General features: G+C 46.2%; 1 protein-coding gene and 2 long non-coding RNA genes across 6 annotated transcripts in view; 2 read left to right on the top strand and 1 right to left on the bottom strand.

Moving 5' to 3' along the window:
* LOC307220648 overlaps nucleotides 1-7,236 on the top strand; it is a 28,703-nt gene extending 21,467 nt beyond the window's left edge. Inside the window, exon 3 of the long non-coding RNA XR_013841018.1 lies at nucleotides 5,285-7,236. This is a non-coding gene — a long non-coding RNA (uncharacterized lncRNA). The remainder of the gene's footprint in view (nucleotides 1-5,284) is intronic.
* Nucleotides 4,692-13,713, bottom strand: LOC307220217. Of its 3 annotated transcripts, XR_013840777.1 has the most exons (5): nucleotides 13,587-13,689; nucleotides 11,458-11,657; nucleotides 9,370-9,514; nucleotides 7,244-7,390; nucleotides 4,692-5,013 (listed from the first exon to the last, which is right to left on the bottom strand). It is a non-coding gene; the product is annotated as an uncharacterized lncRNA (long non-coding RNA). The 3 variants fall into 3 exon arrangements; XR_013840775.1 differs by lacking the exon at nucleotides 11,458-11,657 and having other exon boundaries at nucleotides 13,587-13,713; XR_013840776.1 differs by having other exon boundaries at nucleotides 9,370-11,657.
* ITGA6 (integrin subunit alpha 6) overlaps nucleotides 13,270-16,271 on the top strand; it is a 65,854-nt gene continuing 62,852 nt past the window's right edge. The window contains exon 1 of one of the 2 annotated variants that reach the window (XM_079976735.1): nucleotides 13,270-13,723. In XM_079976735.1, coding sequence (XP_079832861.1) covers nucleotides 13,569-13,723 — 155 coding nt within the window. In that variant the 5' untranslated portion in view covers nucleotides 13,270-13,568. The remainder of the gene's footprint in view (nucleotides 13,724-16,271) is intronic. The other variant, XM_079976736.1, reaches the window with a different exon arrangement.

The following is a 16,271-nucleotide window of genomic DNA, read 5'->3' as shown; positions in this document are numbered from 1 at the left end:
TTTGTTAGCAATTTAAGAAATCAGACCACGCTCAGACTTGATACAACCATGATGAAGCTGTCAACAAAGTGTTGTCAAAAATAGATTTCTGCTTTATTAGGGCTAGAAGAACAGGCAGGAAGTAACTTTAAATCCAAATGGGACACCGTTTCCAGTACTGTGCTTACTCAGGAAGTTTGGGAATCAGATCTTTATAAATGGCCCAGAAACTCCTTCCTTTTTGAAGTTAGGCTGAGCAAAATATGTTTTTTTTAAAAAGATAATGCTGGCAGTGTGGTAACTCAGTAGCTGATTTTTCTTCCTATATTATATTTCCACTCATCTGTCGTCACACTGAGGACTGTGTGCCCAGGAGGCCTTCCGATTCTTCCTTTGCTGTCACTGCCACCATTGGGGGAGGGGTGAAGGGAATAAAGGGGAGAAACTCTTTCTCGTCTTTGTCCGCGCCTCCGCCCTGCCTCTGGTCCTGCTGAGGGTGATGCAGGTGGCACTATGGTCTAAACAGTAATAGTAATAGTAATTTATTATTTGTATCCTGCCCATCTGGCTGGGTTTCCCCAGCCACTCTGGGCAGCTTCCAACAAATATTAACAATACATTAAAATGTCACACATTAAAAACTTCCCTGAACAGGGCTGTCTTCAGATGTCTTCTAAAAGTCTGGTAGTTGTTGTTCTCTTTGACATCTGATAGGAGGGCGTTCCACAGGGCGGGTGCCACTACCGAGAAGGCCCTCTGCCTGGTTCCCTGTAGCTTAGCTTTTTGCAGTGGGGGAACCGCCAGAAGGCCCTCAGCGCTGGACCTCAGTGTCCGGGCAGAACGATGGGGTGTGGTGACGCTCCTTCAGGTATAGTGGGCCGAGGCTGTTTAGGGCTTCTAAAGTTAACCACTGAGCCTCTTGGGCTTATCGATCAGAAGATCGATGGTTCAAATCCCTGGATGCTCTGTCCCAGCTCCTGCCAACCTAGCGGTTCAAAAGCATGCCAATGCAAGTAGATAAATAGGTACTGCTACAGCAGGAAGGTAAATGGCATTTCCGTGCACTCTGGTTTCCCTCACAGTGTTCCGTTGTGCCAGAAGCAGTTTAGTCATGCTGGTTACATGACCCGGAAAGCTGACTGTGGAGAAACGCCGGTTCCCTCGGCCTGAAAGCGAGATGAGCGCCACAACCCCATAGTCACCTTTGACTGTCCAGGGGTCCTTTACCTTGAGGATGACAAGAGAAGGAAGCATGTATTTCGAAACCCTCACCAATACATTTAAAGCACATCAAACACATTTAAAGTGCACAACTTCTCCCAAAGAATCCTGGGAACTATAAAGCTTGCTTTTATTTTATTTCATAAAATTTATATACTGCTCAATTGTTGTTGTTTTTAAAAACACCCTCTTAAGGGTGCTGGAAACTGTAGCTCTGGGAGGAGAAAACTATAGTTCCTAAGAATTCTTTGGGGAAAGTCATGTTCTTTCAATGAATGCCAAAGGAGTTTTAAGTGTGTGGTGTGGATCTGCCCATAATTATGTGGCTATTATGTGATAAATACTTTTGTGACTGTGAACCAGGTCATACGCCCTGTCTGCTAAGTTGTTGTTTCCTGCTCTGTACTCTGTGCCTCTTTCTACATGTCAAAGTATTTTGCAGTTGCAAAAGTGGGTTGCATATTTTGCCAGAACTTCCATAATGTTTTTTGGAGTCTAGAGCCGTTACTCAATGAGGGAGGGTGAAATGCATTGCTTGATGTCTATAATGTTCTCAGCTCCTAGGGCCTTCTGGCGGTTCCTTCACTGCGAGAAGTGAGGTTACAGTGAACTAGGCAGAGGGCCTTTTCAGTAGTGGCGCCTGCCCTGTGGAATGCCCTCCCACCAGATGTCAAGGAAATAAACAACTACAGTGGAACCTCGGTTGTTGAACGTAATCTGTTCTGGAAGACCGTTCGACCTCCAGAATATTCAACAACCGAGGCTCCATGGGCGGTCGACAAATCCCACTGAGAAAACTGAGAATCGCGCATCGGAAGCCATTCAACTTCTGAGGCGCGTTCGAAAACGGAAGCAATTACTTCCAGGTTTTTGGCGTTCGAAAACCCAAACATTCAGCTTCCGAGACGCTTGAAAACCAAGGTTCCACTGTATCTGACTTTTAGAAAACATCTGAAGGCAGTCCCGTTTTGGGAAGTTTTAAATGTCTGATGTTTTGTTGTGTTTTTAATATTCTGTTGGAAGCTGCCCAGAGTGGCTGGGGAAATGCAGCCAAATGGGCGGGATATAAGTAATTAATAATAATAATAATAATAATGGTTCTCCATATTTGTCTGTTAATGCCTACTTTAAGTGCTGCTCTACTGCAATGCCATTCACCATTGAATCAATTGCTTGTCCTATAGTGGTTTATTTGCACATTTTAAATGCATTGAAATATTTTAATTTCAGGAGGTATTTCATGTGCAACATTACGGTACTTTAGACCATTAGGCTATGTAGATAGGCTTCTGAATATTTTATTCTCATTATGAATACCTTACATCAAAGCCTCAGTGACCTGCAATGAAAGTAACTATCAAATGAGTATACAATATATATATACACAACAATCTTGATATATTCCAGTTCATTCAGACTTTCATCATTGGTTAAGTGATCAGCATTATGGTGTGCAAATGTGTTGATTACAACTAATCAAAGCAGAAATGGAGTGCTGTCAGAACTTCTTTATTGTTTCAGAAAATGGTTTGAATTTACCATTCAGATATAAGCCCTCACATACAAACAGCCAAGGGAAAAATTAAGAAGAAAATGACAGGCTGCTATTGTCTGCTCTCTCCAACAGAATTCCATTGTATGGCTTTTCAGCGCTAATTCTTCCATTAAAAGGGACAGATTTAAAATCTTTCTTAACTCAGTAGAGGAAATGTTACATGGGTCAATACTGGAAGATTTTAGGTTTATGAAAGAACAAGTCTTTCCCATCCATCCCATAATCCCCTCTTCATTGATGAGGTCAAACAATTGAATAAACTTGGGAGACATGCACAGGTTTCTGCCGTCTAAGCCCAAAATGTAGCAGAAGTGAAAAGGAGAACGCAGTAGTAGAATGATCATTGTTTAAAATCCGATCTATCAGAGCAGCATTGATGGCAAGCAGAGCTGCTCTCCAGTATGTTGAATGATGTTCAGCGTTAGGCAGTTACTGAGTGTGGGACTAACAATGGAATGACGTCTTCATATCAATGAGCCAACTCAAATTATCTAAAAGCTTAATCTTTGCTATGCCTTTAATCCATTCCTGTTAGATATGCGGTTCATAATTGAAAGGATCCTTACAAGAAGTGGGAGACTATCTAGAAACTGCCCCTGCAAACTTCTCTTCCTAATAAAGAACTTTGGATAAGCTCTGCTGAAACTAATGAAGTCTGCAAAGCCACTATAGCGCCTGATGAATTGCTCCCATAAGGTTTCAAGTTACCTGGTTGGATGGCCGCCAAATGCTTGAATTAGCTAAGTGGATTTCCATTTAAGCAGGTGGTCTATAAATTAGTCACTCAGTTTTCGATTGAAATCTATTAGCATAATTATTCGTAACAACAACAACATTTCCCCCCGCTTTCCTTTTTTGGTAAAAGATTTTATAGATTTCCTAGAAACTGCAAGAACAGTACAATAAGAAGAAGATGAAAAGATGCTCAGAAATGCAAGCCAAACCATTGCTTCCTCACTGAAGGACCATTTAGCATGTGCCTCCAGACAGGTTCATCTGCAAATCTCCACTTCTTAAGAAGGAAAAGGAGTACTTATTCCAGCCACAGTCTTTTATCAAGAGCAGGGGTTGGCAAGGTTTACCTCGCCTGGGCCGGTTCACTCCAGCAGAGATCCCTCTGTGGGCTGGATCGCGCACGCGCATAAGCATGTGCGCCCACGATTTCTGGGGTCTGCACAGATGCAATTTTCAGCGTCTGCACAGACGTGATTTTCAGTGCCGCAGAAGCGAGTCCCCATGCCGCGCTGCACCAGTTTAGTGCAGTGCGTGGGGACTCACCAAACAGACAGCTCGGTTCGGGGGTGGCTTGTGGGTTGGTTAAATGACCCCCGTGGGCCACTTGTGGCCCATGGACCATAGGTTGCCGACCCCTGATCAAGAGTATCTCTCCACTGACATCCCTGTGTTGCTGTGTGTTTTCTTCCTCAGCCCTGTCTCTTCATATATGTGAAAAAACAACACTGGATTTTGTTCTCCTGACAGTTTCGATTTCTATTTCCTTCAATACCACAAACCAAATTCCCTTCATCATTTGGCAACCCCGACACATACAATAGTAGGAGAAGAGCTGTAGTCTAACAACATCTGGAGTACCGTAAGTTCCACAGCTGTGGCTTAAACAGGTGAAATTGCCTTAGTAGATACAGTCTTAAGACTTGGACTGGAAAGACTGGAAAGAGCTGTGTTCCCAGATGGCCGCAATGATGCACGGGCAACAACAACAGGAATGTGGTGACGGAAGCACTTAAGTGGGAGCACTAGCAGCTGGGAGGGAGGGATATTCTATCCCCCACCCTGCACCCATCGCTTCTCCCAGAATTTGCTCCCATCTGGGAGTAGAAGAAACCTAAAGGAGGGTAGTGGCAGGCTTACTGGAGCGCCTCTGATGCAACTGGCCTGCCTAGGTTGTTGCTCATGGAAAGAAGGAAGAAAAAGAAACATTCCCCCCTTCCTGTTCAGTGGTATCTTCCTGGAGCACAACTGGGTTGTGTCCCTCTCAATATTTCAATTAAAACATTCATTTAAGATCAAAGAGAGGTTTTTGTGATATTTACAAGGATTTCACTCCCACCCACCCACAACTGTCAGTTTCATGGAGACCAGGGTTGGGAAGATAGTCAAATAATTGGTGATGTAGCATGGCAGGTAATGAAGAATTCGAGAGGGTTAGATTGTCAGCAACCGCATCTCCTCCAAGTCAGGGTGTGGGCCAGCAATTTGGCTGAAGGTCTTCTGCACAAGTTGGAGGAACACAGTGACTGTAAAGCAGGAAACGCATGCCTTGTCAGGGCATTAAGTGACGCAGATTCCGGAGTGATCATTAAAGCATTTGAAAACGAATGTGTGATTTTGGCCTTAACCTGTATTAGCCCAAATGTGCTGACTCCGTATGGTTTGCAGATCTGGCTGGCTGTGACTCAGTGAAAGTTAATCTGTTTGATATTAAAAGACTGCTGGTTCATGACACTATTTGATTCATTAGAGACATTATTGCTTAACTCCTGTGATGTTATCTTCCACCCACTACAGGACTGGATAATAGACACCCAGGAGCAGCAGTGTAAATACCTCACATAAAAGCCACCTGAGGGCATGAATCTTCTCCATCTCTGGCGTGTGGAGACAGAGCACATCAAAATATTTAGGTGTTGGCTCGCTGCAGTCATGATGAAGAAATGTCTTCCAGCAGGAAGGAAACCTACAACAGACATTTCACCAAAATTCACTGACTGAATAAATCGTGAAAGCAACCAACTTGTGTTTGTTTCTATCCTTATCTAAAAGTGAGCATGACATCGATCTGTGCAAGGGTGTTTTTTCAAGAGTTCTGCATTATACCTATTGAACGGAGAAATGAACCAACAGGACTTACCCTTATTTCCTGACCCAGATACTTGGATGTAAACATTTAGGACATACATTTAAAGCACACGACTTCCCCGCAAAGAATCCTGGAAGCTGTAGTTTGTTAAGGGAACTGTAGCTCTCTGAGGGGTAAACTAAAGTTCCCAGGATTCTGGGAGGAAATGTGCTTTAAACGTATGGTATGTTATGTAGTCTGGGATAATTTGGGAGTGGTTTCCATTGTGTTCATTTTACCCTGGGACTTCCCAGGGTTCTCCAACTGCCATCAACCTTGGCTAGCATGACCAATGGTCAGGGATGGTGGGAGCCACCATCGAATAGCTTCTAGAGGTTCACAGGTCACCCAAGCCGTTAAATAATCAAGCTGCATTGTCTATCAACGATGGACTGTTGGTCTATTTGTGGGGGAAAGTCTATGATGTGCCCAAGATTCTGAGAAGACTGAAAAGAAGACTAAGAGAGTCTGTTCAAACCAGTAATTACTTGTAACAAAAATATTATTTTTAACACTCCGATTTTGAGTGCTAGGACCTACAGGGGGAGCGTGGAGTTCCTCTGGGAATTATTAACGTAAGAACTGAAGATAACTTAGAACTTGCTTTCTGTTAAGGTTTGTTCCAAAACTATGAGGATTAGTTCTATATTCCAGTAACAGTTTTCTAGGTTTTGTCAAAAAGGCCATTAGAGTAAAAGCTTAGGGAAGAGAATTATGGACGAGCAGCGAAAGAATAGAACCGCTACAAACCATCGTGTATTAATTGCTTCTCGTAAGACAATGGCTTTCCCGAATTGTCGTGAATGGGTCACCCAACCCCCGCCCATCGTTGGTAAGTCCTGCACATCAGTAATTAATGGTTGCTTTGTTACGACTTTGGCTCTAATGGATAAACTAGTGAATCACTTGAAGTCAGCGAAGCTCGCACAACTATTCCTATTGTCTGCCCTGATCCCATGAAACCCCTTATGCCAAACTGATTAGATTTACTGTTCACTTGCTAAGCTTGTCTGTTCACAACAGCATAATGCAATCAAGCATTTTGAAGAGCGAAACTGGAGCTCCACAGAGGAATGGGATGGCGGGGGCTTCCTTACAAAGTGTGTGAGTGTGTGTGTGTACGTTTATTCCTTTAGCCCTTTCCTCCTTTCATTCAGGACTGGCTGGAGGCTAATTTTAAACCCATCCCCCCAAAAAAACCCACCCCACGCTCATCCACTTCCCGTATGGCATGTCTCTTTATTTGGCAAAGTTTTATTCCCTTAAAAAAAGTTTCTGGCATGAAATAGTGAATGGGCTTTGCTTGGCAGGGGGCGAGAGTGGAAATAAGCACATTATAAAGGAGGAGAGAAATAAAGAAAAAAGCCAGCATTTCGATACAATGGCTGTTTAAAAACGCCCTGTAACTAGGCCCCAACTCTGCAAAGAGTTAGGTAAGTGAAACCTTTTTAAGTACTGTAGATCCATGGGCTGGAATAAAACTGCTTTTAGTGAAGAAATGTAAGCATAAATGGAAAACCCTTGGCCTTAAAAGTTATAGTTAGAAATAAATGGGTAGATAATAGCCAAACAAAGGTTAAGGTAGAAAACATAAACCGATAGAAAGCATTGAAAGCAAATGTACTTACAGAGGCCCCGATTCTTTGTTTGCATGTGTTTCACCAAAACAAGCAATGTTTGTGGTAAGGTATAAGTGAATGGGTGAACATGAAAAAGTACTTTTTCTGTTTTCACTCAACAGCCACTTCTCACTTTAGATTATTTGAAGTATACACCTGAAAATGTAAATAACACAAATAAATAAATACTAGGCAAGCACCCCCATTGTACTGTTTTTGATGCCAGCCTTAAAAAAGAAAAAAAATGTATGGACAGGCAGACAGATAATTTTATTATATCTATTTGTTTTTTATGTGTATTTGATCATTTTATTATGCCTACTTGTTTCCAACATCTGCTGATTTCTATCTGCATATCCTTAAGATTTTATATTTATTTTGTATGTACTGTAAACTGCTTAGAGGTTGGTGTTTTTAAATTAACCGTGCTAGGCATATATGTTTGGACACATGTCTGTCATGCAGGTACACTCATCAAGATGTGAGAATGGTTGCAGCAGCTCCTAATTAAACACACACACACACAAGTGGCAAAATCTAATTGTCCGAAATGTAATGTGTGGGAGCAATCAGAGCTACTTTGTGAATGTTGAAATGGTGCTGATGTACTCATTGTGGCTGAATGTTATCAGATTCCCTCACAGGCTTCCTGTCTCCAGCCCAAACTCCTTGTCCTCACTTTAACATGACCTTGCCTCGTCTTCTGACCTTTGTTTCTCTTCATATCCCTGTTTGCGACGTGTTCCCTTCCAGATCTACTACCTTCAGCGAACGAAAGGACTTAAACTGTTCCACCCATTCTCCCTCACTGCCCCCTATATTCATGTAGTGCCACACTGTCTCTCTCACTTCCTTTCAATTTGTCGTGAGTTTGGACAGTCTTGATTTACTCTGAATTGATATATGCTATGGTTTTGCCTGGGGACGTGGGTGGTGCTGTGGGTTAAATCACAGAGCCTAGGACTTTCTGATCAGAAGGTCGGTGGTTCGAATCCGCGCGACGGGGTGAGCTCCCGTTGCTCGGTCCCTGCTCCTGCCAACCTAGCAGTTCGAAAGCACGTCAAAAGTTCAAGTAGATAAATAGGTAACGCTCCGGCAGGAAGGTAAACGGCGTTTCTGTGTGCTGCTCTGGTTCGCCAGAAGCGGCTTAGCCATGCTGGCCACATGACCCATAAGCTGTACGCCTGGCCATGCTGGCCACATGACCCATAAGCTGTACCCCATAAGCGAGATGAGCGCCACAACCCCAGAATCGGTCATGACTGGACCTAATGGTCAGAGGTCCCTTTACCCTTTACTTTTATGGTTTTGCCTAAAGTGCTGTGGCTGTGGGTGAGTGTTGGCCTTTTGACCGAAGAGACTTCATGCTTCTTAAAGGCCTGGTTCTCCAAAGTTGACTTTGGGGGACAAGATGACTTTCCCAGTCCAATCCCCAGCTTGGGGGGCGGGTTTGAACCTGCTACCATCTGAATGAAAACCAAGTGCTTTCCTAACGAGCTACAGCCCCCACCCCAAGCCACATAGTCCACATGCAATTCTGTAACTCTAACCCCACATCCTAGATGTTACTCCATCAAAGTAACTAAAAGTATCTATAGCACCCTGAAATTCTGCTAAGCTTGAACAAGCGTAGAAACGACCTGGAGCAGTGTTTTCCAACCTTGGGTCTTCAGCTGTTTTTGGACTACAACTCCCATCATCCCTGACCACTGGTCCTGATAGCTAGGAATGATGGGAGTTGTAGTCCAAAAACAGCTGGAGACCCAAAGTTGGGAAACACCGACCTAGAGATTTTCAGCTTGCACTTACTGTGCTGTCTAATACCACAGTATTTTCTACCAAGACTCTCAAAGGGACCCGAAAAACGAAACCCACTTCCACAAAATAATCTACGTACTGTAGACATGGAAGCACCAAGAGGTTCACCTAGGAGGTATCTGAGTACTTAAATCCAAATATGTATTGGTATTGTCAGTGGTTTCTAACAGACCTGTGCTGAAATGTAGACCCTGAGCGACGCTTAACAGGAGCGATTTATTATCTCCCAGACTCTCGTCCCATGTAACACGACTGCCCCAGCTAACAGACCTTTGCATTCTGGTAACTAACGGCAACTATGCAGAGGTTTTGCTTACATGGGGAAATGAAGCCATTGTCCGGGGCAAATAGCTCAGGCCTTCGTTTACCAAAAAAACCTCTCTGTGCTGCTGACTCAGTCCTTTGGCGGTTCTACTTTGGAAGGAGACGAGTCCAGTTGTCAGTGCGCTGTTCATTTTGCAGCTTGTGTGCAAGGCAGAGAAAGAAATGAACGGAGCTTAGCACACTTTAAAAACAAACATTTTTACTGCGGCCTGACATGGTCCGCTTTATGCTAGCATGAAGCAAGCACCGACATACAGTGCTGAATGAAGACCTAAGACGCACACTTTGTTTCAATGATCTTCTATTATGTGCTACCAAGATGCTCAACGTTATGGAGGGAGGAGCTGCAGGATCAGGCCAGTGGTCCATCGTGTCCAGCATCCTATTCTCATAGTAACCAACCAGATGCCTATGGGAAGTCCAAAAATAGGACCCAAGCACAGGAATACTCTCCCCTCCTATGATTTCTAGCACCTGGTGTTCAGAATGTCCCTATTTTCATCAGAGAAATGTTGGAGGGTATGGAAACATACAGCCTCCAACCATGAAGGCAGAGCATAGCCATTGTGACCAATAGCCACTGATAGCCTTTACCTCCACAAATCTGTCTAATCCAAGATGGCGGCCGCCATCGCTGCTTCCTGTGGGAGCCAAACATCCCACAGCGCTAAGATGGCTACAGGACTCCTACCCATGATTTCAATGGTACTTAAAACCCTGGACTGCCAGATTGCAATTACTGACATTCAGAACAAACCTATTCGGGTTTTTTTAGAGAGTTTTATTCTAAAATGCACTGATTGTAATCTAGGTTAAAAAAAATAATAATCGTATATTTGGTTTACGAACTCATTTCACCTGCTGCCTGAAAGATACACAGCTGTGTGTTCAACATACACCAACAAAATTATACACTTCAGGCCAAATACATGTGCAAATGTGCTTTTTTTTGTGTCCCTCTGACAGATGAAGACTTTAGCGATGAAAGAGACCATTCTTAAAGTGTATCCAGAAGGCAGATTGGAGTGCCTCATTTGGCTCCAGCTCCCTACCCACCTTTCCCCCCCTCTTTAAAAATGAACATTTCAGATTCAACCCTATCATTAGGCAAAGAATCGTTACATTGATGAGGAGAGCATTGCTGGCACGGCTACAGCTCAATATGGAACCCCAGCAGGCCCACATCTTGCAGTGCGCTTGGCAGAGTCCCAGCATGCCATTAATAAACAGGCAGCTGAAAATCCAGCGATGGCAGGACACGTGTGAGCTCAAGAGACTCACAGCTTACATCTTGCCGAGAGACCATCCTTGGCAACAATGACTTCCACAGAAACGTATTTATTACTTAAAAAAAAAAAAAAAACCACAACCCTGCATCCTGCCATTTCTTCCCAAAAGCAGCTCACAATAAAAGCAAACAAATTATTATTATTATTATTATTATTATTATTATTATTATTATGTCACTTTCCACCCAAAGGGTTTTCTAGCAATTTACATTGAAAAATATATACAGAAATAAATTACAGTGGTACCTTGGAATTCGAACGGAAACCATTCCAGAAGTCTATTTGACTTCCAAAACGTTTGGAATCCAAAGCGTGGGTTCCGATTGGCTGCAGGAAGCTGCTGCAGCCAATTGGAAGCAGCGGAAGCCCCGTCGGACGTTCGGGTTCCAAAGAACGTTTGCAAACCGGAACAGTCACTTCCAGGTTTACGGTGTTCAGGAACCAAAACGTTCAACAACTCGTAAGGCGTTCAGGATTGGGATCCAAGGTACGACTGTATGCCCTGGGAAGAAAGGGGGGCGTCATATGACACATTAACATTCCATACAACATACTGTATTGGAAAAACCAACCAACCAATCACATTACAACCAGGTAACCACAACTTTCCAGCCTTAGCTCTAATCAATCTGTAAGTCTTTATTTCCTATTGATAATTAGGAACATAGGAAACTGAGTGAACTCTAGCTGGCTTCTCCTGAACAGCTGATATGTTACATTTTTTTTTTTGCTGATACCAGGAAAGCTTTTTTTGTGGGGGAAGCAAGCAAAAGTAAAGAAGCAGAGAGGTACCTAGGAAGTTGAGGAGCAGCTCCACATCAGATGTGGCAAAGGTATTTGCTGTGGGTAGAACACATCAACCTGTCCTCCGGCAAATATACCAATGGCAACGGAGTCAGCCTTAAGTGCACATATAACCAGAGAGCTGTGGGGAGGATGTGTCTTGTCATTCGTAATTTAGGTGGTTGTTTACGGAGGCACCAGGGCAACACCTGAAGCAAACACAATTGCAGGGTCAGGTGGTCCTAGGTTGCCAGATAGTGAGCTCGTCCGTCCGACACATGAACCACAGGACCTTGAAACATTTATGCACTCATGTCACGCAGGCGCTGCCCAGTCAAGGCTCCCAGATGCATGCGCACATAGGTGTGTAAGGGCATGTGCCCGTCATTTACACACCTCAGTTGTTTGCTGCAGGAAATGACAGCAGAACACCGTCTGCAGCGAGGAAGAATGGAGCCACTCAGTTTCATATTGGTTTAGAATTTTTGGCTTGGTACAGGAGCATGGAATGTGTGCAAGGCCAGAAAGGAGCTCCTTCACGAGGGCATATTATTATGGCTTAGATTTCGCAGACAGCCGGTGTGTTGTAGGCACAGGAATCTCGGACTAGGTGCGCTGAAATCCATGTTCAAATACCAACTTACCAACCATGAAGCTCACTGAGAGGTCTTGGGCTATATGCTATGCTTTCTCTCTACTGAGCTGACAGGGTCCTTATGAGAATAAAATATCTGTGGGTGAGGGGGAAGATTCATTGCCTATGAGTGCCTTGATCTCCTTGTAGGAGTGGGATAAAGGTAAAGGTAAAGGTACCCCTGCCCGTACGGGCCAGTCTTGCCAGACTCTAGGGTTGTGCGCTCATCTCACTCTAGAGGCCGAGAGCCAGCGCTGTCCGCAGACACTTCCGGGTCACGTGGCCAGCGTGACAAGCTGCATCTGGCGAGCCAGCGCAGCACACAGAACGCCATTTACCTTCCCGCTGTTAAGCGGTCCCTATTTATCTACTTGCACCCAGGGGTGCTTTCGAACTGCTAGGTTAGCAGGCGCTGGGACCGAACGACGGGAGCGCACCCCGCCGCGGGGATTCGAACCACCGACCATGTGATCGGCAAGTCCAAGTCTGAGGTTTTACCCACAGCGCCACCCATGTCCCTAGGAGTGGGATATAAACAGTTAAATAGTCACTACAAGTTGGGGCTCGCAGGGCTAACTGCATCTCCCTAGACCACTCTATTCTTCCTTGGTCAGACCACACCTGGAATGCTGTATCCAATTCTAGGCACCCCAGTTTAGGAAGGATGTTGACAAGCTGGAAGGTGTGCAGAGGGCAACCAAGATGATCAAGTGTCTGGAAACCAAGCCTTATGAGGAACTGTTGAAGGAGCTGAGTATGTTTAGCTTGGAAAAGATTTTGGCAGAAAGCCAATCTGGGGTCCACCATCTGTCCCAGAAAGTTGTCATCTCTGGTTTAGGGGGTGGGATCTCACATAAGGAAGAATAGTGGTATATAAAAATTTAATAAATAATAACAACAATAATAATAACAACAACAGCACACTAACAACAGTGAAGCTGGACCGAACACTAACATTGGAGAGCAGTGAGTCTCTTGCTGTTAACCAGAAAGTTGACGGTTCGAGTCCACCCATTCTGTGGGCAGAATTCCTGCACTGCAGCAGGGGTTTTGGACTACATGACCCTCGAGATCCGTGCCAGCTCTGCGATTCTTATGAACACGCCCCAGTCTGTTCCTGGAGAGCGGTCAGCCCGAGCGATTTCCAGCCGCCTTGACTCAGATTTTCTGGGCAACAGGCAAAGCGGAGTTCCGGCAGGCCGGGCTGGGCTGGGCAGGGCAGGGCAGGGCAGAGCGCGGCAAGGCAGCCGTGCGCGCTCGGGGAGAGACGGGGCGGGGCTCCGCGCTTGTTGTTCGTCACTTGGTGCAAAGCCCGAGCGAGTCTCCGGAGAGAACAACGAGCTCATTCACGGAGTGGCAGCGAGGCGGGCAGCCAAACCGGGCGAGGAGCGCGCCCCGCCAGCCTGGATTTTCCTGCTCGCCCTCCATCCAGCGACAAGCCCTTCCCTGGGATTTGCAGCCGCGCGTGGCGCACCCTCCCGGCCCCATGCCGCCGCTTCTCTACCTGTCCCTCCTGCCGGGGCTCGTACTCGCCTTCAACCTGGACACGGGCAACGTGGTCATGTGGAGCGGGGACTCCGGAAGCCTCTTCGGCTTCTCCCTGGCGATGCACCGGCAGCTGCAGCCCGAGGACAAGAGGCTGTAAGTGGGTCCGTGGTGGGGGAAGAAGTTGCCTGCATCTTGATCCCGGCTGAGTTTTTTGGAAGGGGGCTAGTAAATTGGGGGGGGGATCCACATAGGGTACCTCGGCTTGCCTAGTCCTAGATGCGCCGTGTACTGGAGTGGAACAGTTTCTGGCTCCCGAGAAGCCCTAATGCGGATCCTGTGTCTTGGGCAGAGCTCTTGATTGGGCTGAAGCGCTGATCGCCAGATTCCGAAGTCGATTTAAGTTGTTTGCTCCTTTTGCGGGGGGGGGGAGGGGTGAGGATGCAAACGTGTTGCGCCCTCGCGGCGCGCGCAAGGCCCGCAGGTGCGATCGGGCAGAAGTAACCCCACTCGCGCGCGCACAGGCTGCCATGCGAAGCGGCGCGCTCGCTTGGATCAAAGGATCCGTCGCTGCGAGGCGCGATTCTGTGCTTTCCCCCACTCCTTGGGGTCCTGTCGGGGATGGAACCCCGGGCTGGACACGATCCGCTCAGCTTTGGGGAAGCGGAGCCGGAGGCGCTGCTTATTCGGAAGTTTGTTCGCCGCCTGTGCCCGCCTTGCGATTTCTCCACCAGGGGGATGGAGGTGTGGAGCCAGCAGGCAGGGTGAGGCTCCCAAGGACACCAACTTCCGCCGGTGTGAGTGTGTGTGTGGGAAATGCCTCCCTCTCCCCAACCGACCCCCGATCGCGGATTTGCATGGGGTTATTTTGTGCATGGGTGTGTTATTTTTGGCTAAAACCCAACATGTGGATCGAAGGACCCACCAACCACCTGTTATGGCGGGCTGTGTTATGATAGTGGGGAAATCAAGAGTTGCTGCAGAAAACGCGACGGACGGATGGGACGGATCAAAATGTCGGAAGGGAACTGGGTGTTTTGGAAAAAAAAAAAGTGGCTGATCCGGGTTGTCGTTCCGGGATCCACTACCTGATGGAGAACTAGAGTTGGGGATCCATTAAGCCAACCGAGATTCTCGGGAAAGGCTTGGTTTGGAACAAAACAAAACCTGCCCCAGTGTGTTTGCGCATTCCTGATCCCTGCTAACAAAGAATGCCGACGGGGGTGCAGGGCAACAAAAGGACCTTCCCCCTCAGGGAATGCAAACTTTTCAGGTCGGTTGAGCAGCAACGCCGAAGGGCGGTGCTAAAATAAGCAAGTGTTTATATGCTCCCCTTCAGGAAAGCACGTTGAAAAAGGCAGGATGCCCGGTTTGAACAGCATTTGAACGGTGCCATTTTTTTTGAAGAAGAGGAAAGAATCCTTTGGCATTTTGTGGGTGTGTAAGCTTTGCCCAGTCATGCCAACGCACAGCTGAGATACATGTCTCTCATGACAATCACAAGATATGCTTGCCCCCAACTTTCCCTTAACTCTTCTTGCAGACGGATGTAGTAAACAAGCCGCTTAAATGAAGGAGAGGCTTTTAAATTGGGTTGCCACCTGGTTCAGAAAAACAAGCACAACCACAGTCTGGCCTTCTCTGTGCTGTTAACACAGAGGTTTGATCTTCAGAAATTGCCTTAAGTTCATGAGACTAAACATGATCATCTGCAGATTGCTGCAGCAGACCCTCCAAGGGTCCCTATTCTCCAAGACAATCCTGGATAGGGAAGCTTTTTAAAAAATGTTTTATTATGTTTTTATAGATGTTGAAAGCTGCCCAGAGTGGCTGGGGCAACCTAGTAAGATGTGTGGGGTATAAATAGTAAAATTATCATTATGGAATGGGACGACCCTACTTTCATCGGATAAATGTTGAAGGGTATGGGAGCCACCACCACCAAGGCCACCAGCTGTGTCACCTTGTGTAGAAGCAGTGTTGGTTGACATTGGTGCTGATTCCCTGAAAGAGCTTGCAAGATCTCACCTAAATCTCATGAGGCCTAGCCAGGATGCCTTTCCTGCTATACCTTCTGGGCTTGACAAGGCATGTGACCCTCACCTGTTCTGATTCTACTCCAGCTGACGAATCACACACCTCCTCCCCTAGCTAGCGAGCCCCACCTGGGCTGTGGAAGTGCCACTGTGCTCTGCCAAACCACCTCACCACCACCACCACCCGTGGGGCACTTGCCACCACTGTGCCACCTGCCAGCTGTACCAGCACTGCAGTGCTGGCCTAGGTGCCGATACCCTGAAAGAGCTTGCAAGATCTCACCCACATGAGATATTTTGCTCTCTTCGACATCTTGCAAGACTTTGATAAGATCTCACAGGATATGAGCACCTATCCTGGCACCACTTCTCTGGCAGAGGTGTGGGCATGGCAGGAGGTGCCCATGAGGGTGCTTCCTCGGGGGCTTCTGCTGCCTAAGGCAGTTACTTCACACCACTACATAGGTGGGCTGGCCTTGCCGGAGGTAATTATGGTTATGCACACTGGTATCTGTTTACCTGTGAGCACACACCTTTAGTGTTTTTTTTAAAAAATTAAAAAATAATACAAGTTTCTCAGTCTACCAGATTTGCACAAAACAGCAGCCGTGTGTGTGTGTGTGTGTGTGTTGCTCCAAGCCAGGAAACCTGAGATCCATGGGTATTTG

Source organism: Podarcis cretensis (assembly GCF_951804945.1).
Source record: "Podarcis cretensis genome assembly, chromosome: 1".
In the NCBI taxonomy this organism is placed as follows: Eukaryota; Metazoa; Chordata; class Lepidosauria; order Squamata; family Lacertidae; genus Podarcis; species Podarcis cretensis.
Note: the sequence above shows the minus strand (reverse complement) of the source record. Positions and strands in the feature narration are given on the sequence as shown.